This window comes from Ailuropoda melanoleuca, chromosome 11 (genome assembly GCF_002007445.2).
Source record: "Ailuropoda melanoleuca isolate Jingjing chromosome 11, ASM200744v2, whole genome shotgun sequence".
NCBI lineage: Eukaryota > Metazoa > Chordata > Mammalia > Carnivora > Ursidae > Ailuropoda > Ailuropoda melanoleuca.
In genome coordinates this window covers 34,512,466-34,535,896 of record NC_048228.1, presented here as the reverse complement: position 1 = coordinate 34,535,896, position 23,431 = coordinate 34,512,466, and the positions used below count along the sequence as shown (strand labels likewise).

At 35.9% G+C, this 23,431-nt stretch overlaps 1 protein-coding gene across 11 annotated transcripts in view; it reads left to right on the top strand.

Moving 5' to 3' along the window:
- Positions 1–23,431, top strand: part of PDLIM5 (PDZ and LIM domain 5) — a 201,768-nt gene that overhangs the window by 132 nt on the left and 178,205 nt on the right. For 10 of the 11 annotated variants that reach the window (XM_034671494.1, XM_034671493.1, XM_034671492.1 and 7 more), the window contains exon 2: positions 3,396–3,533. In XM_034671494.1, coding sequence (XP_034527385.1) covers positions 3,438–3,533 — 96 coding nt within the window. In that variant the 5' untranslated portion in view covers positions 3,396–3,437. Of the gene's footprint in view, positions 1–9; positions 144–3,395; positions 3,534–23,431 lie in introns of those variants that run through there. The other variant, XM_034671488.1, reaches the window with a different exon arrangement.

The following is a 23,431-nucleotide window of genomic DNA, read 5'->3' as shown; positions in this document are numbered from 1 at the left end:
ATGCGCGGCTCCTACATCCAAAGGGAAGAGGGGGAGAAGCGGTCTCCTTGCGCCCAGTGCGCGGAGGGAAGCCCAGCTGGGGAGCAGGAGGGGGCGCGCTTCGCGCGGGGATGGCTCCTCAGGTGCTTTCCAGAGCGGCGGAGGTGAGAGAGCGGCTTGGGAAGAGGAGCTCCCGGGAAAGGGCGGCGCGGGAGTGGGCGCAAGGCCAGAGGACGAGCTCTGGAAGTTCCCGGAGCTCGGGTCGGCCGGGACGAGCGCGGCAGAGGCTGGGACGTGGAGCTCCCGGGCACCCCCGCAGCGACCCGCCGGCCAGCCAGCTGCCGGGAGTCGCCGGGCGTCGCCGGGCACCTACTTGGGCGTCTGGGTACACCCACGTCCTGCGGGAACCTCCTTGGGGTGTAGGGAGCGGGACTAAACGGGAAAGGCGTGTTGTTTTTTGTTTGCTTTGGCGCTCCTGAGAAGTTTGTTTCCCCCCAGATATTTAAAATTGTGTACGTGTTTGGGGAAACAGCCGTGCGACCAGAAATAAAGCTTGTTTAAAAAAATGTCATAATCGCCAGATTTATTAATACTTGAGTACTTGTTGGGACTTTTATAAAACTGTTCCTTTAGTGCATTTGACAATAAGTGGGAAAAGGAAGGGCGTCTGGACAGGGGCAGAGCTAGGAAAGAAAATTCGTGGTTCCGTCGGACAGGGTAGGTCTAGGGTGTGATCGCCAGATCCTATCCCAAGTCCGCCTTCCTGACCGTGAGGACGTCGGACCTGCCAGCCACGGAAATAGCCCGCTCCGAAGCCTTATTTGGCAAACAGGATTAGGCGTGAACCTCTGCTGGAAAAATGTCTTGTCGACTGCTTTCATCATGTGCCTGTGGCTCCTCAGCTCTATCTCCATTATCTCTCAATTTATGGAAAAGAGAATCTCAAGATACTGCTCGTTAATTTCAGACCGTTCTTGTCACTCTGAGTTCTCTTTACCCGCTTCCTACTCACCAAAGAAGCCGGGATAGAAGTGCGGGAAATACCAAGCAGCCTTCCCAAATATTAAAGCGAAGACATTGTTTAGACTTTCCCTAAAAGAAAATCCCAAACTGTACGGAAGATCCAACATTTTCTTCGTGTTTGAAAGCAGAATAGGCTGCTCACTATTTACTGCCTGCTTAGTATTTTAGGAGGCGTTTGGGCACCAATAACCAGATGGGGGAGACCTGGAAAAGGCCAGTAATAATACTACCATTGCTTAGCGATCAGAATGTTTTAAGGCAAATGAAGCTAGCAGAGGGAGGATACTAGAAATGAAATGACACTGGTTCTGTAGTGTGTCTGTGACCTTGCCAGTGCTAGAAATTTTAATAAATGAAGTAAGTCAGGAAGGGAACTCCCAAGTAAAGGGAAGTCGTATGTTCATGGTTGACATATAAATTGCATACATTTTCTTGTAGGGAACAGTGGGTCCAGAGGAAGTTGAGCCTAACTTTCACATTGTTCTCTTGATACAAGTTAAAGATTAAAAAAGGAGGAGGCAGGCTGCCTTTGAAATACCTGTTGGCTTTACACGCTTCTGATTTGTATCATATAATGCCAACGTTAAAACAGTCTTTCTTTGCTAGTTCTATGAAAATCTTTTATTACAGAGGGAAAGCAATTAAATTATATGTGGCTCTTAATTCTCTTTCTATTATTTGTCGTTCATGTGTATCTAACAGTTTGACTTCTGGCATGGCCATTGGGTCTTTTTAGTGCCCTGTGTGTATTACATCAGTATTGAATGTGTATTACCATGCTAGTGGAAAAGATCATTTCATTTCTTGGTAGGTGCAGTACAGATTTTCACTGGTTTAATTTTTCTTTAAGGACCAGACTTGAAAGTTTTGCCTCATTTCCCCCTTATTAGAAGATGTAATCTGTTTCTTTTTAATATACCCAATGGTTCACATACCTACTTGTGCCAATATTAATTTGGTGTAATGGGATCAAAGTTTTGAATGGGTTAAAAAATGGAAAAATATTTTAAGACAGGTAACATAAGGTAGTAATTTAGTTCAATAGCACAGATTTTCCAAGGAAGTGTGTCTTCAACGGTTTTTTTAAAAATGTGGTTTTAAAATTTTTAAATTATACATCCACTATATTTTTAATATTTTTAAAGGGGGAAATAATATATTTCTTAGCATTACATTTTAGAAAATATCCATTTCTCCCAATTTCTCCCACTACACATAACCATCATACCAACCAATGTCAAACTCAGTCACACTTTTTTTTTTATCATATAAAAGTAAAAGCATGAGAGTCATTATGAGTGCCCTTACAGCAAAACAAAAAAGACAGCGCTGAAGTGCTGCTGCTTTTCTAAAGCTCCAGTTCCCTTTCATGCATTAAGATTAACCTTATATTCTGGGGAGGGGGTGAGGGAATGGAATAGGCTGGTGATGGGCAGTAAGGAGGGCACGTATTGCATGGTGCACTGGGTGTTATACGCAACTAATGAATCATCGAACTTTACATCAAAAACCAGGGATGTACTGTATGGTGACTAACATAATAAAAAAATATTATAATAAAAAAAATAAAGAAAAAATTCTGAAGAAAAAAAAAGATTAACCTTATGTTCCTACCCCATTTAGTCAGCCTCATTCACTATGTGGTTAACGCTCATTCTTTACTTTGCCTGATGTGGTGTGTGTATAAAACAAGAAGAAGGTTCTCACTGAAATATCACTGTGCTAGAGTATTGCCTATCATTGCCTGTCTAAAGGAAAAGTAAATATTGCTCTAAGTGTCGAAAATACCATGTCCCTATAAGAGGAAAAACAAGTTATAGTTTATGATTGGAGAGAATAGTTTTGTGCGTTAAAAAACAATTTTAAAGAATTTTGTATGTGGAAAGCATGAATGAGAGTCTACAGATTTGCAGTCCTTTTCATATAGGAGAGTAGCTTAGAATTTAAGGATTCTTGCCAGCTGCAGGCTAAAGAGTGCGTGAGGTAGAGGGAAGGGGAAAATCATTTTGAATTAAACCTGAAATAAAATCTTGTTCTTTCTCTTATGTATAATGAAGTGTTGTAAAGTACTTTGAGTTAAAGTTTGTATGCAAGAAGCCACAAATTGTACTGTAGCAAGTTATAAGACTAATCAAGTGTCTAGAAATAGATTCTGATATGGAATTTTTAGACTATGGAAATTGGCATCAGTTTAGAAATTGTATATTAGCTTATAGATTCCTATTCCTGAAAAGACTGAAATGAGAACTTAACGTAGACTTATCCTCTGTATCTTCTCATCCCCCCGAAATAAAATATTGAAAAGAATTTAGTTGAGTTTATGTTAAATACATTTAAATATGTAATAGGGCTTCAAATAAACAATTTGTTAACTGTCTAATTTTCTTTCACAGTTTCTTTCATTTTCTGGGATTGGACTTTGAGCTGTTAGAGCCATGAGCAACTACAGTGTGTCCTTGGTTGGCCCAGCTCCTTGGGGTTTCCGGCTGCAAGGTGGCAAGGATTTCAACATGCCTCTGACAATCTCTAGTGTAAGCAAACTTAACAGATTTTATTACAGATGTTCATTCAATGCTTAGTCCTGGAAATCTCAGGGCTGAGTTGCTGAATTCTCTGGATAACCTGTACTCATTACAATTGCTTATGGGATTTAATCTCAGCAAATTTAGTTATGTATAATAAAGGATGTGGAGGGGAGGGAATTTAGCAAGGATAATTGATTTCAATTAAGCTTATTTTCAGTTTCCCCCATCTTTATTAATAAGGAAATGGAAAGCATTTAATTAGGGGGCAGACTTCAAATCTTTGAACTGTCACTAATTTGGGGAATCTGGACCTTAGTTTCTTCATATGTAATATTAGAAGGTTGCACAATGGGATTTTCATTGTTCTTTTCAGCTCCAGAAGCTGTTAATTAAAAACTGTTGATCAATATCAAATAAAATGACTGTTTTTGGTGTTATTTCGTCAGCTCACTTTCTGGTGAAGGTGATAGTCAACAGTAAAATTGCCAAAGGCTACTTACCTTTGAAGAGGGATTGAGAGCTGGGATCTCCTAGATAGTCAGTTTATAAATAATTGAGATTTGGTTGTTAACCTCATTATGGATTTAGTTTGAATGTATTCTGTATGTACAATTTAAGGATATATGTTCATGATGATGATGGTGTTTTTTGAGGCTTGACTATTTGTCAAGCACCATTTCACTTTCTTCTTGCTATTAATTGCTTGTATAATGTTCCAGAGGGCTTTTTTTTCATAGTCAAATAAATTTGAATATTCACTCCCCTTTTATTTATATGGTAGCATGTTATGCATGCTGCTCCATGTCTTTTTTTCTCAGTAATTTATCATGGAGAACTTTCCCTAGAGGTTTTTGTTTTTGTTTTTTTTTGTTTTTGTTTTTGTTTTTTAAACAATTATATAGAATTCTCTTGTAGGGAGGTAGCATTTATTTAACTAGTCCCCTATGGAAAGGCATTAATAGTGTTTCCAGTATCGCTATTACAAACAGTGCTGTAGTGGATACCATATATACATAATTTTTTATGTATATACACAGTTGACTCTTGAACAACACAGATTTGAGCTGTGCAGGTCCACTTACATGGGGATTTTTTTTTTTAGTAAATATATATACAATTCTGTAAATGTATTTTCCTTATGATTTTCTTTTCTCTTTTTTTAAGATTTATTTATTTATTTTAGAGAGTGAGAGAGAGAGCAGGGGCAGGTGTGAGGAGGGGCAGAGGGAAAAGGAGAGAATCTCAAGCAGACTTCCGCTGAGTGTGGAGCCTGATTGCGGGGATTGATCTCAAGACCCTGACATCATGACCTGAGCCAAAGTCAAGGGTCAAATCCTTAACCAACTGAGCCACCCAGGCCCCCTTTATGATTTTCTTAATATTTTCTTTTTTCTGGTTTACTGTATTATAAAAATACAGTGTATATATAACATACAAAATATGCGTTAATAGACTGTTTACATTATTGGTAAGGCTAGTGAACAGTAGGCTATTAGTATAGTTAAATTTGGGGGGAGTCAAAAGCTTTATGTGGATTTTTGACTCTATGGGGAAGTCAGTGCCCTACCTTCCATGCTGTTCAAGAGTCAACTGTATATGTGTGTATATATACATATATATGGACACACATATATATAATTTTGATAGGTTGTACCAGTTTACATTTTTGTGCAATGCACAAAAATACCTCCTATCCCTGCTCCCCCTGCCCAGCCTTGGCAGCAGACTTTTTCATTTTTGCCAGGTGCTTTAGGTGCATCATCTCATTTAATTCTCATGTCAGCCTGTGAAATAGTGGTGTTGTGCCCATTGTACAAAACTGTGCTATGAGCTGGCGTGGCTGGTGTGGAAGAACGAGCTTTCAAGCATTTATGTTATGCTGTTTCCCTAATGATAAATTTTATGTATAGATTGTTTCTTTAATTAGGTTGTTTCTCTAATCAGGTATTTTGGAGGCAGTTGTTTTGTTTAATTACATATGTATATGTATATATACACACACATATACCGTTTCTTACAATATATATACACACAGCTTGATTTTGAAAGATTAAATTTGTAACACATGAAAATCTCTGTTAAAGTACAGCTAATCCCTGTTTACTAATAGAGTTTTCCTTGTTTCTTGGCTGTGGATTTTATAAACAGTTTATTTTATTTTATTTTTTAAACAGTTAACTTTAATTTACCACCAATTTCTGTCTTGATTCCAGTTAATCAGATTTTACAAGGAAATACATATGTAATCCAGGCTCTAAGCTTTAAGACTTCATGGTTGGATGAAATTTTAAATGGAAAGCATCCATGTGAAAATGTGCTTTATGATTTATTCCTGTTTGAGCAAGGCAGTTTTTTTTCTCTTACTGAAGATCTCTTATGAGGAAAGGGATGCTTTGGATGTCTTGTTTTTATGTTCTGTTAACATTATATTACGTTTGAATATCTTACTTTATAAATAATGGACTATAGAAGTTATTGTTTAGTTTAAAATGGATCAATTTTTGCTGGAAAAAAAATCCAGAAACAAACTGGCACCTGATGAAACAAACTAAATCATCACTTTGTTGTTTGGTAATATAAATGCAAATGTAATGGGTAAATTTTGTGATACCATGCCTTTAAAAGAGTTTTCTGTGCTTTAGTTCCCTGGCAGACAATTTGAGGCCTAGCTCCGTGTTGTGATGCTGATACAACAGAACACTGTGTACATACACATGTGCCCTCCCCTGGCACAGAAGAAATGCTTTCCTTGTGTAGACAGAGTGCTAATTAAAGGATTTTGAACATACTGATTAAAAGAGACTATGGTAACAAAGCTGCTGAGTTATTTCTGTTCTCTTACAAAAGTCTCTGCCATCTCCTGTGACCTTTTTGGGCCTTGTGCAGTGGGGCATGCAATTCATTCTGGACTGGAGAGGATGGGAAGGGGAGGGGAGGAGAGAAGGGAATGTTGGCTCAACTGTGCTGCTAGGCTGTTGGCTTTCATTGTAGTTACTTTTAACCCCTTGTGTGGTTCAGTTCAAACATGCCTAGTTAACATTGCCTAATAAAGATGTGTGCCTAATAACTAATTTATATTGTTGTAGTAAGATTAGTAATGTTATACCTCATCTTACTTAGTTCTCTAGTGACATTTATTCTGCCTTAATTATGTAAAATTATCGGGATATATTTCTGTGGTCACTAAATTGTTTAATTAATAGTGTCAAGAAGTAATTAAAACTTAACGGCGTGCCTTAAAACATATAATTTAGTGATTCTCTTATATTAATGATATGTATGAAATTCTTAGCAAGGTCTGGCACATTATATTCTCTTAGCTCTTATTTTTTACAGCAATATTATTATAATATTAAAAGAAAAAATATTTTGAGAATTGAAATATCAAATACCCCATAATTGTGGGTAACATAGGAGTTATATTTTTTTACTTTAAGTCTACTGGAATTGAAAAAGAAAAAAAAATCGCAAGTTTTTGCTTAGCTGGGAAGCTGCATGTTTATGTTTAGAGTTCACAAACGTACAGTTTTTCCTCTGGTCAGGTATTGCTATGTCGAACTCCATAGGGCTATTTATGTTCCCTTATAATATTGGAACTCTGTGACAGCAAATGTATTTGTGATAAGTAAGCCATTGGCTGGGACTTGAACATTCTGTTTTCCTGAGGTTTTGTTGTTACTAGCATGTGAATATGCTGGTTATGACTTTGTGTATTAAAGCTTACAAACTATACGATTTTTTTTTTTGCAGACTGTACTGTATTTAATATTTCACACAGATTTGCCCATTATCTATAGCTTACAAATTTTGCATTCTTTTTTAGTAGGTGGGTTTCTAAGACAAGATTGGTAATTCCTGCAAACTTTAAAAAAGATCCTCAGATTACTCTAACTTTATAATCACATGTCATTGTCTTCAGTTTCCTATTCTTAAAATGGAGTGCTGGCTGCAGGAGTTTGTAGGCTGCCTTTTAATGACCCTGTATTTATGGAATTGCCTTGAAGCCATGGAATGTGGGGATGGGTTTCATTGTAGCAGTGTGGGTTATTGGTCTTTGCCAGTATATTTTATAAGAAGAAATAGGAGACTTCTTGCACAATTCAAGACCATATTTTGGCAAGTTGATGTTCCTCATGATGGAATTACAGGAAGGATGATATATTTGTGAATAACATCTTTTAAGTATGGCACCTTAAAGTTGCAGTACTCTGTTGTGTGTTATTTTCTGATTTATGATGTTAAGAGTTTTTTTCCTTAAAATGTCAGTATTTGAATTTCCTGAAGATGAGCTCCCAATTCTCCATAAAACATCTACATTGTTTCTTTAGCAGATAAGAATGAGGTCAGATATTTTAATACAAATTAAATTAATATTAATACAAATAATGATTTTGATTATCAAGAGTGAAGAGAGGATTAGTTGTTATCAACTCAGACAAGATTTTAGCTGGATTTGAAATGCAAAGGAAATTTACTATTTTCTGGAGTATGGAGCTTAGCTTGGGAGTATAAGAGAAGGAGAAAAGATAGCTGTGAAACATTTTGCGAAGAATTCCTTCATTCAGCAGTTATAGGAATACTTCCTAGAAACCATTTAAGAAGATACAAAGTGTTGGGGGGTACAAAGGTTGGGGAGAAAAGAAATAAGTACAGTAGTAGACATTATCATAAGACCTATTCACAAGACAATATTTGATAAAATTACAAAGATACAGATAAGTGTTTCTCAGTTTCACTGGGCTTTTTTTGTATTCGTGGGGTCGGCTTCCTGCAGGAGAAGTTAATTGAAATGATCCTTGAAGGATGACATTTGAACACCTCAAAGTCAACATTTCTCTGTGTTGGTTTTCAGTGCAAAGTGAAGATGAAGACTTTTCTTGCCATTGCTTGACTCTGAGCAAAGCTGTGAATGTAGTTGAGTGATTCTCCAGACAGGCCAGCTGCAAGAGTTTCCCTCCTAGAGGAGGATAGAAAGAGACTTTCAGTCCTCTCAAGCTGAAATGGGAGAACCATCCTCCTTGAATAAATGGGCCCATTGTTAATTTTAAGCTGTTGAGTATTTTCTTTTACATTCCCTTCCAACTACTCTGTCATTTTGCCAAGTTGGAAAGTTAATGATTTAGTTTGTATAACTACATAATGTATATTTCACATGTATGGTCATCTTCTGCTTTTAAAATATTAATTACCTTTTTTGTGGGGTCCAGAGACCCATTATTTCCTAAGTGGCGATTTTTTATCATTGTGGTCACAAGGGTAAAGAATCTCAAGATAATTCTGAAGATGTTTTTCTGGATTGTTAATTTGTAAAGAAATGAAAACAATTATCAGTGTGTTTTGCTGTAAATTAGTAGTTTTAGAAAAGGGGGGCTTGATTTTTCAGATTTTAATGAATGTTGGGCATTTTGGAAGTTGTTAAAATAAGAGGAATTTTGATGGTCTGTAGACCTTCTGTATGTGATGGAGGAAATAGTATTGTAGAGATTGGGTGAAGTAAGAATAACATTTTGTTTTATTTTATTTTATTTTTTTAGAGAGAAAGAGTGTGCTCATGTGGGGGTTGGGGGTGGGAGGTGACAAGGGCAGAGGGAGAGAGAGAATCTTAAGCAGGCTCCACACCCACCTCATTATGGAGCCAGATGCTAGGTTTGATCTCACAACTCTGAGATCACGACCTGAGCCAAAATCAAGAGTTGGACGCTTAACTGACTGAGCCGCCCAGGTGCTCCAAGAATAACATTTTAAACCCAAGTAAAGGAGATTTTTACATAACTTGTTCACCTATTCACAAACTAGGTATAATATCTACTTAAACTGAGAATATTGAAGACTGTGGACTTCAGTTATTTTTGAGAACTTTTAAGACAAAAAGCTTCTCTTTATGATAGTTTTTGGTCAGGTTGCAATGTGAATATACAGTTAAACAGTTGTCTTTGTCCAAAATATCCTCTTCGCAGTTTTTTTTACCCAGATTCTCATATACCATGAGATCAGTCATGGCCTTTTCCCCCAGTTATGACTGACTGCATGGAGGAAAGAATCTGATAGGAGTTAGTTATTCTAGAAGGAAACATTGCTCTGGACAAAAAAGGTGTTCTTTCTTTGGTGTCTTATAAGGGATAATTATGTTTCAGTTTTAGTAGGTAAGACTCTAGGTCTTTATTTAAATTTTGAGATACAGAAATATTGACTATATAATATAAAATGTGACAGAACAAGACCCTAACATGTGAAATATTAATGTATGTATGCATTTGCAAATAAATGACATTAGGGAATGAAAAGAGAAAAAAATTATTGTAAGCAATTAATGAGTAGTGACCATGGTGACCATTAACTTAGGTATTCTAGGTGCAGAGCCACTCCATAGTCCTGTTGGGAATGCAGGTTTGGTTTTTAAATTACAAAGTGGGAAAATCACTTTTCCAGTACAGGTACTCTGTTTTTATTAAGTTTTTTTTTTTTTTTTTTTGTAATGTTTATGAAAAGACAGAGCAGACAATATTGAATGAGTGTTTAAAGTTAGGTTTGGAAGAATTTTTTATAATATTGTGAAATCATATGTTCACTTCCCTGTCTTTCCCCATCTTATTTTTTTTTCTCATTTTACATAAGTGGAGTTATCTACCCTTCTGTAAATAACTCATTTCTTTTACAGCTCATGTTGTTGCACATTTTGTGTGATGATTAATGGAACAAAGTCCATCAACCTCGTTGGCATTTAGTACTCCCAGCAGGACTAGATAGTTTTAACACATGACCCTGATAGGCCTACATGTGGGAGAGTAAAATGGACTGGGTGAGTTAACATTAGATGGAAGGAGAAAAGAGGCAATTTTAAAAAGGCCACAATGGGAGCACTTATTTACTTGGTCACATTTGTTACTCAAGCAGTCTTCTTAACTTTCACCCTTTCCTGCTTTTAAAGTTTGGTTAATTTATGCTTCTTTTTAGGTAATACATTCATATGGTTTGAAATTCCAAAGGTATAATAGCATATAATGGAGAGTTTCCTGTTGTCCTGCCGTTCATTTCCTCTTCCTGGAAGCAACCAGTTAGCAGTTTCTTGTGTATACTTTCAGAGATGATCTATACAGATGTATGTATATACATGTATTCTTACCACCCATCTTTTCAACACAAACAACATCCTTAAAAACTGTACTTTTTTTGCCATTTTGTTTTCTTCACTTAACCCCAAATCAGTAAATATATCTTTGTTCTTTTTGTATAGCTGCATTGTTTGGATTTATCATAATTTATTCAACTGGTTTTTACTGACACTGCAGTGTAATTTTTGCATGTATGTATGTGGCATATATATGAACATATGTGTCAGATAAATTCCTAGAAATGAAATTGCTGAGTCAAAGGGTTATATAGATTTATAATTTTGATTGATATTGCCAACTATCTCTATAGAGACACTCCTGCCCACAATATAAGAATGCTGGTTTCCTCATACCTGTGCCTGCACACATTTCAACAGACTTTGATCTTTTCTAATCAGATGGGCCTATTTCCACTTTTCTCCTTTTTGTAGGGCTTAATCACAAGTAGTCTACTGATGATTTTCTGTTTTTAAGTGGTTCATTGTTTCCCATTTTGCATGAGAACATATGAAATAAAAAATACGCTGCTCTTCTATAAATGATACCATTAATTTCTAGGGATGATGTTCTTTGAATTTTTTCATTCAGAGTTTTGATTAATAGTTACCTCTATCATTTATTTCCAAATTATTTTTCTTTTTAATTCCTGTTCTTAAAGTAGATTTCCTTTCAATGTTAACATATTACTTCCAATTACATGTGAAATATTTTGTTTGTTTTTTGTTGAACAGTTTTGGCATATTGCCCTGTCATAGACTTTCTGAAAAATTTACGCACATCACATTTAATAGATTCAAGGTTGTTACTTTTGCAGTTTCTCCTGGAGCCTGATATATTGTGGGATTTCAAATCTTCTCTAGCTCACTTTAAATGATGTGACACAGAGACTGACCATTATGTGCTGTTCAGTATAGTCCTGGAACATAGTAAAATTCACCCCTAGGAAACTCAGTGTGTTTTCATTATCAACCTTTATTAGCCAGTGGAGCTTAACTGAAGTGTTAACTGTTCCATAACATAGTGAGTCAGGCATTGTGAAGGCATACTAACGTGTGGCATAGTATATTTCTTCATTTTACCCTGGTTTGAGCAGTGGTGTGTGTGTGTTGGTAACCTGGGTGACAAAAAGAGAAAGGATGCCAGGGATGTTTGTGTTTTATGTGGTTAAAGGGGAAATGTGGAATTTCCCTTTAGTGTGTTGCTGTAAATTTTTAAATATGATGAGAAGAGGGTTGCCTAGCTGGCTTAGTTGGTGGAGCGTGTGACTCTTGATCTGCAAGTTGTGGGTTTGAGCCCCATGTTGGGTGTAGAAATTACTCAAAAATAAAATCTTTTTTTTTTTTTTTAAGATTTTATTTATTTATTTGAGAGAGAATGAGTTTGAGAGGGGAGAGGGCAGAGGGAGAAGCAGACTCCCTGCCAAGCAGGGAACCTGATGTGGGGCTTGATCTCAGGACCCTGGGATCATGATCCGAGCTGAAGGCAGACGTTTAACTGGTTGAGCCACCCAGGCGCCCCACTTAAAAGTAAAATCTTAAAAAAATATATGATGAGAAGAATTTGGAACTCGCTAGGAATTTGCACCATTTGTTATTTAAATTCTATGATTTGTTAAACATTTTTTTCCCCAGGATCCAAAAATTGATTTAACAGTGGCCGTTCTTCGTAATTGTCTTGGGTAAATTTTGATTTACTAAAATTTTATTTTAATTACATTAACAGTTGAATGCCATTTACCATTTGTTCTATCAGGGATTTAAGTGTTTTCGTTTGGTTCTGTTGAGGATCCAATAATTAACCTAGTACTTCACAAATGATTTCTGACATTTTAACTTTTGTAGATGGTAAAATTAAAAAATTTAATAGGGTTGTATAATGCTAGCCAGAGGAGGCTGTAGATATGTTCTGAAAATATTTTTCTTCTTGAGAAAACATAGTGGAGGACGAATGTCCTTTAGAAAACAAATGCTTTGTCCCTTGACTAGGAACCTTTAGAGATGCTCTGGAGAAAGTAATTTATACATATATACAAGTATTATAACACATGTAATTTTCATGATTTTGGACATTCTCTTGAAGTATCTCTATGCTACTAACTTCTAAATATTCTACAAATAGTTCTGATCTTTTTATAGTAGGCATATCTGTTTATATGTACCTCTGTCTATTCTGGAAGATTCTAGTGATTGGTATCCAATCTCCCATTGGTGTTCTGTTTTGTACACAAGTATTTGAGAACCATATATGGCTTTGCTTTTTTAAAAACATTTTTTATTATGGATCTTTTGTTACTTAGATCATTTCAGGAAAAAGACTGAGGCTAAGTTGCATGGGAACTGTCATTGACTGAATAATGTGACAGATATACTTTTCCCCAACCACCAGTATTTTCCCATTTTTCGGAGTTCAGTCACCATAGGTCAGATTCTTTTTGTAAATAAATGACAATCAGGGTTTAGTTCTCTTTACAATGTTGTAAGTATCTTTGTGACAAAGATTTAGAGGGCTGAAGTTGGCATACTGCTCACAATACTTTAATACTATAAAATTTAATAATGTTGAGTTTATCAAAGACTTCTTTAGGAATCTTTGACTACACTTGGTTTTATTTTATACCCCTTTGCTAAGCCAAATAGTAATATGGTAAAAAGAACTAGCGACAGATTTTTTAATCCCATGAACCAGAGAACAAGTACAAATTTTTGGTCTTCATATTAGGCTTCACAGCAGTATAATTAAGTACATATAAATAGGTCATATACCTTGTTAAATTGTGAACATTATTCACCTGGGGGGGGGGCTGTACAGCGTGGGTCGAGATCATGCTAGAATTCCCAGTTTGTGTTCGGTAGCTATTGACTGATGATATAATGATAATAGAGGACAAATTGGAAGCTGGGTTGAAATTGCAATCAAATTTCCTTAGATTTGTTTGTTAATGTATATGATTGATAGAATTAACTGATGAAACATTTTGGTTTTCTTTGTTTTTAATTCTAGTCAGAGTTTAAAGTTTCTAGGAAATGTCCCAGAGGTTACATCATATAACCCCCTGATTCCCGAGGTACAGTCTTTCTGTATGTCAGTCAGAATTTGTTTTCTGTAAATTTGACCCAGCGGTTCTGCTTCTGTCTTTTGGTGTCCTGTACAACAAAGGATAACCCTTTCTCACTTTAACAGCCTTTTAGATAAGTGATTGAGTTGTATTTCCCTTTGAGTCTTGTGGCTATTCTGTAGGAAGCCATTTCTTCTAATGTTTCTCTCATGAGTTTGCCTGTCTTCACACCCTTGGGCATATGCTTTTAAAAGTTTTTAAATGTCTCTTTATGTGTGACTCTCAGAACTGAACCTAACACCTCATATATATTCAGAGCAATGCAAAAGTAGTTATTAAGTCAGGAAACTGATTTTTCTGTGACTGGATTGTGCAGGGTTTAGACACTGCAGTAGGCAGTGGGCTTGATGGAACTGTCACTGTTTTCTCTGTACACTTTTGTATGGTTTGAAATTTTTACAATATGTATATCTTTTGTTTCAGAAGAGAAAGAAAACTAAAACTAGCCTATGCTTTGTACATGTGCAAATTCAGGCTTGTCTGGACATATATGGAAGTTAGGAGAGCCTAAGAGGGGCAAGTGTTTATGTATGGGTGTGTGCTTTTGCATGAAAGATCAAAAAACCTCATGGGAAGGAATTCAGGAAACATAACTGAGTGTATTCAAGCATAGTCCTTGGAGATTTTATTATTTTTAATTTTTATCTTTTATGAGATGGGTAAATTCTTTGTAGAGCAGTGTATGTCGTCTTGGTATCATCTTCTGGCATTGCCCTTCTCCTGAATGACTTGTGCTAGAGCCCTGAGACGACAAGGTGTGAGTTAGTACATATTTATTGATCTCATACTATGTATTTGCCCTTGGGTATAGAGGGTCATTCTCTATTTTCTGACGTAAAGGCGCATGGAACATGATATGAAATATATGAAGGAGATTAGAAGTAGAAGAGGACATATATGTAATCAGATCTAGGAAGAGAGCACGGTAATGAGCATTGACCCTGTAGCCTGGGTTAGGATAGCAGGGAGCTTCTAGACGAAGATCTGTGGAATCCATGGAGGAGACACAGAAGTGGCAGTGGCAGGCAGAATTTGCTATATCTCCATCTGGGCATGGAGTCATTTCACTATCATTGTTGAGCACCTACTGTGTGCTCAGTATTGGCCTAGGTACTGAAAATACAGGGATAAGCAAAACAAAGTGCTTTGTGTTGTGGACCTTATATTCTAGTAAATGGGACTGATAGTTCAAAGTATATAAATAAATAAGCAGTGTAATTTAATAAGGTGATGTGCTAGGGAATAATTAGGGGAAGAGGATGAGTGGAGGTAAGGTCTTTACCTGTAAATTGGGTGTTCAAGAAAGGCCCTTCTGACTGAGGAGGCAACATTGATTTAAGAGTAAGAAGCCAGTGATGGAAAGAGCCAGGAGAACAGCATTGTAGATACAGAGAATGGCAAGTGCGAGGGCCTTGAGACAGGGAAGAGCTTGGTGTGTTCAAGAAATAGAAAGGGGGCCAGTGTGGCAACAATGCTGTGAGCAAGGAGGAAAGCAGAGTGAGATGAGGTAGGTCTAGTGTCAGAATGAGAGATGAAGTTCAAGGTACTGAGGAGGATAACATTGGGAATTATCATGGGACAACTCCTGGGGATGTAAGAGGGATTCTGATTCTTCTGGATTAGAGCTGAGCTAGAGAGTGTGGGTTACTCTTATTGTGATCTTACCAAGTCTACAAACTGGTGTGTTTTGTAAGTTGGTTTTGGTCAGTTTCTAGGAAAGAATTCAAAACAGTTTTTGAGCAAAGAAATAACTATATAGCCTTCCAGAGTGGCTCTTTGGACGTACAATACTCATTTTAATATATGTTTGTTTTGAAAAGTTATTTATAGTTAAAAGATATATATTATTATTTTTTCATTGTTATTTACATGCTGATTACATTTTTTTTTTTTTGTTTTGTGTTCTTTTAGATTTTCTTTATAACTCTAAGAAGCAGCTTGTTGCCCAGATGGCTTCTGTTTTCATTTCCTTGTGATGTTATGACCTCGTCTACTTTAATAAAGAAATGTTGCATACACACTGAGGAGTTGTTTACAAATTATGTTGGTAACACTTTTGTTAGAGTATGCCTCAAAGATAAAGTGAGTGTTAGGATGTTTATTCTAGGTCTGATATGTTGAGCTGAAAAAGGTTTTAAAATGTGTCTATTTTTAAAAAGAATGCTTTAGCCTGTTGGTTGGTTAGTGCACCGAATGCCAAAAGTTATGTTTTCTGACCTTTTTATTATCTTAACTGGAGGGAGTTTATAAGATTTAATGTTTTTCATTTCTGAATCTTTCTGAGAGGTTACTTGGGTAGAGTTAACATATAATAGGAGAAGCTGTCCATTGATACTACAGTAAACTCAGATTTTCATGCCTTAAACACATTAGTAATGGATAAAAGTGTCATCACTATCATATAGGTGTAAGTCTACAGTAATAAATCATAATGTCTTGGTAAATGATGTAACTTCAAGCTTCATATTTAGGTCAACTTTTTATAAATTCAGAGCAAAAATGAGTTTTCCTGTGAGTTTTGGGTTGTATTTGCAAACTAATGAATTTTTTACAACCAACTTATGAATTACCTGTAGTACATTAATATAAAATAATACACTGGTATAAAACAAATTTTATTTATTTATATATTTTTTAAAGATTTATTTATTTTATATAGAGAGCGTGCACACATGGGGGGAAGGGGAGAGGGAGGGGGGTGAGAATCCCAGGCAGACTCCACACTGAGTGCGAGCCCAACACAGGACTCAATCCCATGACCCTGAGATCATTACCTGAGCCGAAACCAGGTTGGACGCTTAACTGACTGAGCCACCCAGGCACCCCTAAAACAAATTTTCGATACAGTTTTCTTGATTGTATCTTAACATTTAAAGTGACCCAATAGCAATTAATTTCTAGCTTTAAAAAAAACACTTTAGGCAATTATGATTATGTAATAATGAATGGTCAAACATTTGTGAATATTTTATTACCAAAGCTAATATACTAGTCTTGTATTTTTTTATTGACCTTTTTTACAGTGATTTTTTAGGGTTTATATTTTCTCCCAACATATCATTTTAAGATTATATTTTAGTGGACAGTATTCTACATGCTGTTTATTGTAGTTACTGGAAGTATAAGGGCTGAAGCACAATGCTTGCATATGAGTCCTGGCTCAGAAATTTATCAGATGTACTTATTTGGACAGATTACTTAACTATACCCCAGGTTCTTCATCTGTCAAATGGGGGTAAAATATTTACATCATAGCATTGTCAAGTTGAATAAATTAATACATGTAACGTGCCTGGCACATAGTATGTCATGAAAGTTACCTAATAATAATAAAATTTCTCTTATAGTGGGGTGCCTGGCTGGCTCAATTGGTGGAGCACGCGACTCTTGATCTTGGGGTTGTAAGTTTGATCCCCACTTTGAGTGTAGACATTACTTAAAAATAATAAGGTCTTTAAAGAGAGGGAGGCAAACCAGAAAAAAACTCTTAATTATAGAGAACAAGCTGAGGGGAGGTGGGTGGGGGATGGGCTAAATGGGTGATGGGTGTTAAGGAGGCACTTGTGGTAATGAGCACTGGGTGTTATATGTAAATGATGAATCACTAACTTCTACTCCTGAAACTAATATTGCAGTAGATGTTAAGTAACTGGAATTTAAATAAGACCTAGAAGCATGATAAATAAATAAATAACAAAAAATAAAATTTTTAATTAAAGAAGTTACTTTATAGTAATAAATACCAGTAATATTTTGTTGAAGCAGTTTTAACACCATTTTTGGAGTAATATTTCTAGATCTGTCACTTCTTTGATAATGTCATCTTCAAAATTCAATTTTCCTTTTCTTTTTTGAGGAAGTTTTATATTTTTAAGGTTTTTATATTGAATTTTTTAGAAGCCCCCCTCTACAAACACACACACACACACCCTGTGGTTTGAATTATTTCTTGAAGATTCTTATAAAAGGTGAATAATAAATATTTATTGAATGAATGGTCCATTTCCTTCTTTCATCTGTCAGATCTTGCAGAAATTCTCAAAGAGATCTAAAAGGAGGGTGGGTATTAGTAATACCTCCAATGAGACATTTTTTCTGCAGTGATTACCATTCACTATGGCTTTTCCTTTTTTAAAATTTTTTATTTTAAAAAATTTATTATTTAAATAATTTTTAAAAAAAGATTCTATTTATTAGCGAGACAGAGAGAGAGAGAGAGAGAGAGAGAGAGAGGTGTGCGCCTGTGCATGACTGGGGAGGGGCAGAGAGAGAATGAGAGATGGATTCCCCGCCTACCTGCGGAACTGGGAGGGGAGCAGGAGCAAGTAGCCTGACGCACAGCTCCATCCCCAGACCTTGGATCATGACCCAAGCCAAAGGCAGATGTTTAACCGACTGAGCCACCCAAATGCCCCTCTTTTTTAAAACTCTTATAAAGTGCCATGATAAGCTGTATTGCTGGTGAGAGGCAGTTTCTCCTGGGGACAGTTTTTTCCTCCAGTGAGGGATAAATTTAATTATTAGAGAATATACAGGTGAAATATAGACTGCACAAGACACAAGAAATGTGTCTGCCATTTGCACTCTTTCCAGGAGTTTTTGCAATTCAGCAGCCTTTGTGTGTAGAACTCTGTGCTGCTTACCTTGCCATCTTACTTTTCTGGCCATAGCCAACTGGACCCGGCATGGGTGCCTCACCCAAATGTAGCCGTATATAGACAAAGTTAGTAGATCTGTATGTGATCATGGTATTTATAAGCTCTATGCATTTTATGAAATATAAGATCTAACTACTCTCAGCTTTAGCTGTACAACTGAATGTTAATCATTGCTGCTCATTCATTGGTTTATTTACTTATTCCATAAATATTTATTGAACATATATGCCAGGCATTGTTCTAGGCACTGAGAGTACCACAGTGTGAAGAAAATAAAGTCTGCACTCTCTCAGACCTGTATTTTAGGGGAGAGAAGAAGAGACAATAAACAAATAAAAATAGTCGGTGATAAATAGTTTGGGGCAAAACAAAGGAGTGTAAGGAAAGGGAGGGGTTGTTGAATGGGGATCACTAATTTATAGAAGGTGAACAAGTAAGGCTTCACAGATAAGATGACATTTGATTGGAGATTGAATGAATTGCTCTTGGGGAAGAGCATTTTGGGCAAAGAGGAAAGACCCTGAGGTGAATGTTTGCTTGGCATGTTTGAGGAACAGCAACACTTGAGTGGCTGGAATAGACGTAAGCAGGGAGAGTGGTAGAAGATGATTTTAGAGAGTTGGGGGTAGTTATTTCCCAAGATTAACTGTATTAATTGTATTAAAATCTATAGCAGTTTAGTTGATAGGACAGAAGCATGTCACTTTAAGATTAAATAGGACCACGTTAATATAGTGAGAGTTTTTGGTTGTTTTTGGAACATGGTACACAGTAGTGTGGTACACAGTAAATATATATATATATTTTGGTTTGAAAAGTCTGCAGATTGCAATATTATTTTATTCAGTCCTGATGTTAAGTTTTAATAGTATTTGAGGTTTAAAAGGTTAATATTGGTATTTGTATTCTTAGTATTGTTTTTTAGTATTGTAGCAAGAGTAACTGATTATAAATGAGAAGTGGGGTCAGATTACATATATATTAGTTCAGTGATAATAACTTTTATGGAGTGGTGACTAATTGCCATCACCGTTACAATAATATTCACTTTGAGAGGTAAGGTGAAACAAAAAATTATTTTTGTCTTAACTTCAAGATTTTGTCCTTACCCTTATTTTTCAATTTCATAATGGAAATGGAGAAATTTTAGTATCTTTTGGGTAATCATTAAAGTAATGTGAGGATTATTAAAGGTGTATTAATATGGAAAATGATTCAGCCTATTTTGGGAATTTTCAAAAAATAGTTGAAGTTGCCTTTCAAGTTTTACTTTCAGAAACATTTCCTGGCAAGTTTTGGTTACAGTGGATGATCACGAGGGGCGCCTGGCTGGCTCTTCCGGTAGAGCCTGCAACTCTTGATCTCAGGATCATGAGAGTTCATGCCCCACCTTGGGTAGGGAGCCTACTTAAAAACAAGCAAACAAACAAAATAATGGATGATCATGAAAATGGTTCATTTATACCTGGCAGGAATGACCTTTTTAAAGTCTGCTAACCTATCAGGTGAACTGGTAACCATAGTCCAATTGTCTTGGCTTTTGTTCTAGTCACTAGATTGTAATTTTAAATTAAAGTAGCTAAATATTTCTTTGGTGGAGGGGACGTTTTCCTAAGAGTTTTTTCATTTTATTGTCATTATCAAACCTTCATTCTTTTTAACATTTAAGTTTTGTTATTGCTAGACAGCTAAGTTATCCCAATTAAGTTTCATAATAAAAAGTTTCATAATCAACTATATGATCTTTTGCATCAGTGAAACCCCACCCTTTTTATTTGTCTGAAGGAGGGACAAGAAATATTAGAAACAAAAGTTTTCTCATCAAAGGAGATTGTTATGTAAAGGACAAATTTATTCTAATGGGGAACTACTTTATCAATTCAATCTAATGGTAAAGCTTCTAATATAATGTAGATGATTCACTTCTCTACAGTTGGTAACAATTTTAAAACTCATTTTTCAATGATTTTGTGAAACAAGAATTTTCTTCAATAAAATTTGGAAGTTGATTTATCAAGCTGTTTAAGTTCTTGTGCTTGTTTCATTTTTGATGATGTAGATTTTTATAAATGCAGATACTTGAGTTTCATGGTCAGATTTGGTTTCCACCAGAAATGATGATTATTATTTGCATTGGTCTTTATTTTTTTTAATCTTATGAAGTCATAGTCTTTTAAAAAGGAAAACCATTAGGAGAAAGTAGAACCTGGTGATGACCAGGGTTGGGGGGAGAGGGAAATGGGGAGTTGTTTAATGGGTATAAAGTTTCAGTTTTGCAATTTGAAAAAATTCTGGAATTCTGTTGCATAACAGTGTGAATGTATTTACCATTTCTGAACTGTCACTTAAAAATGATTAAGATGATTTTTAAAAAAGGGGAAAAATAGCAGTATGTTGAACTGCTGGATTTTTTTTTTAATTCATTACATAGCGTACACAGGACTGCAGAAATTGGTGTGACTTTTATTTGATCAACAGAAAATGATTTGTTTATAAACGCTTGTTATTTCTTTATAGGTATTACAAATACACATTTTTTTTAAAAAGATTTTATTTATTTATTTATTCGGCAGAGATAGAGACAGCTAGCGAGAGAGGGAACACAATCAGGGGGAGTGGGAGAGGAAGAAGCAGGCTCATAGCGGAGGAGCCTGATGTGGGGCTCGATCCCAGAACGCTGGGATCACGCCCTGAGCCGAAGGCAGACGCTTAACCGCTATGCCACTCAGGCGCCCCACAAATACACGTTTTAAAAAAAGACTTTTTCACCTTGAAGTTACCAGAGAAATTTGAATAGCATTTAGACAGGAATGAGTAGACAACAGATTATTAGAGACTTTTCCTTGAAATTGTGGAAACTAAAATTTAACTTTAGGGATTGGTGTAGTTATGGTAATGTGATTTCTTAACTAAATTGAAAGATTTACCAGGAAATAGCCTCTATATTTAAAGACAGTGGAACATTTGTCAGAATTGGCAAACTACATCCTAGTTCAGTAATTCTAATGCATTATGATGTGCCTCCTCTTTAAACACACATACATCCCAGAAAAACTTGATGTATATTGCTCCTACCTTTTTTACACTGTTAGGTAACTCTTAAAGTTATACATGTATCTAAACTAAAAGCAAAATGTCGTAAATATGCCCATATATTCCTTGGTATGAAGTATGGATGTACTTGTCAATGTAGCATTAACTGGTTAACACTCTGAAGCCTGGTTCTTCACATACTGGTGGTGAACATAGCACACACTGAGGGAGCCAGTGTTGTGTTTTACTTCTGGCCATCTGGAAGCAGCTTCCTTGTTTCCTTTATAGTCTTGTAACATTATTTCTAAGTGGATGGTCTTTGCAATTCCAATATTTTAAATGTTTTACCTTGGGTGGGTAAGAGTGTCACTGTTTTTCAGGTAACCCAATTCTCTCTTCCCACTTCTTTTTGATATAAGTAAGTGAACTTTGGCATGCAGTCTAGCCTGGAGATGTACTCTGTAACCTTACTGAACATTTTCTTTTTCTTTTAAATTATTATTTTTTATTTAAATTCAATTAATAACATATAATATAATATTTGTTTCAGGGGTACAGGTCTGTGATTCATCAGTGTTATATAATACCAGTGCTCATTACAACACATACCTCCCCAATGTCCATCACCCAGTTACCCCACCCTCCCACCTCCCTGGACATTTTCTTGATTTGTGTGTTTAAACATTCTTACAGCATTAAAAGTGGCCTGTGTTATTTGAGAGATACTTCTTTTTGTAATTGGCCTTTTTGACTTTTTCATGTTTATAGGGATTTTTTAAATTGAAATTTGAGGAAGATGAGTGAAACTCTGACTTTTAGTTTTTCATTTTAAAATGGCTTTTAAAAGTGGCCTGGAATAGATGAAATATAGTGAACAAAAAATTTAAGAAAATTTGGCCTGTGGTTACATGTATATTTGTAAAATTTTACTTTAGTATAGTTGTCTATGAACCTCCTTAAAAATCAATGGAACATTATCAGTCAAATGAATCTATCTTGTCATGGCTTTATTTTTGTGGTAAGTATGCATTATTTAACTTTTGATAGCAAGTCAGCAAATAAAAAGTTAAAGAAGATTACTGTGCAGTAGAATATGGTTTAGTGTAGTATTACAACTTTACCAGGTCATAGTGAACTCAGTCTGGCTGGAAGTGTTAGGCTATGAGCAGGAACATTAGGCCAGTGGTTGAAATTTATAGTATCAGTGATTTCTAGAGACAGTGCTATCTTTCATTTTGTAAAACACACCCAAACCACTAACTGTTTCAGTTGTTTTTCTTTTCTTCTCTGTTCTTTTTTCTTTTTTTTCTTTTTTTTAAGATTTTATTTATTTATTTGACAGAGAGAGAGACAGCCAGCGAGAGAGGGAACACAAGCAGGGGGATTGGGAGAGGAAGAAGCAGGCTCATAGCAGAGGAGCCTGATGTGGGGCTCTATCCCATAACGCTGGGATCACGCCCTGAGCCGAAGGCAGACGCTAAACCCCTGTGCCACCCAGGCGCCCCATCTTTTTTCTTTTTCTTTTTCTTTTTTTCTTTCTTCTTTCTTTCTTTCTTTCTTTCTTTCCTTCTCTTTTCTTTCTTTTCCTTCCTTCCTTCCTTCCTTCCTTCCTTCCTTCCTTCCTTCCTTCCTTTCCATTTTTCTTACTCAATTTCTTTCCCATTATTGGCTGGTCATAATGGCCCTTTAAGGGAGTTTGACTGAGGGGCGATCTTTGTGCATTGGATTGTTTTCAAGACAAACCATGACGAGAAGCTAAACCGTTCTTATTCCATCTTATATTAAGATATGGATAACATATAGATACAACATTCTATCATATCTTGTGATGTTTTTCACATACAACCTTTTTATCTGTTCTCACTTATATTGTCATCATTTTATGGTATTTGTCCTTGCTTTGATTCTGATTTTTTAATCTTGGCAGAAATATTTTGGCAGAAGTTGCTGTAAGAAGCTAATTTTTAAGCTTCTGAATAAAACTTT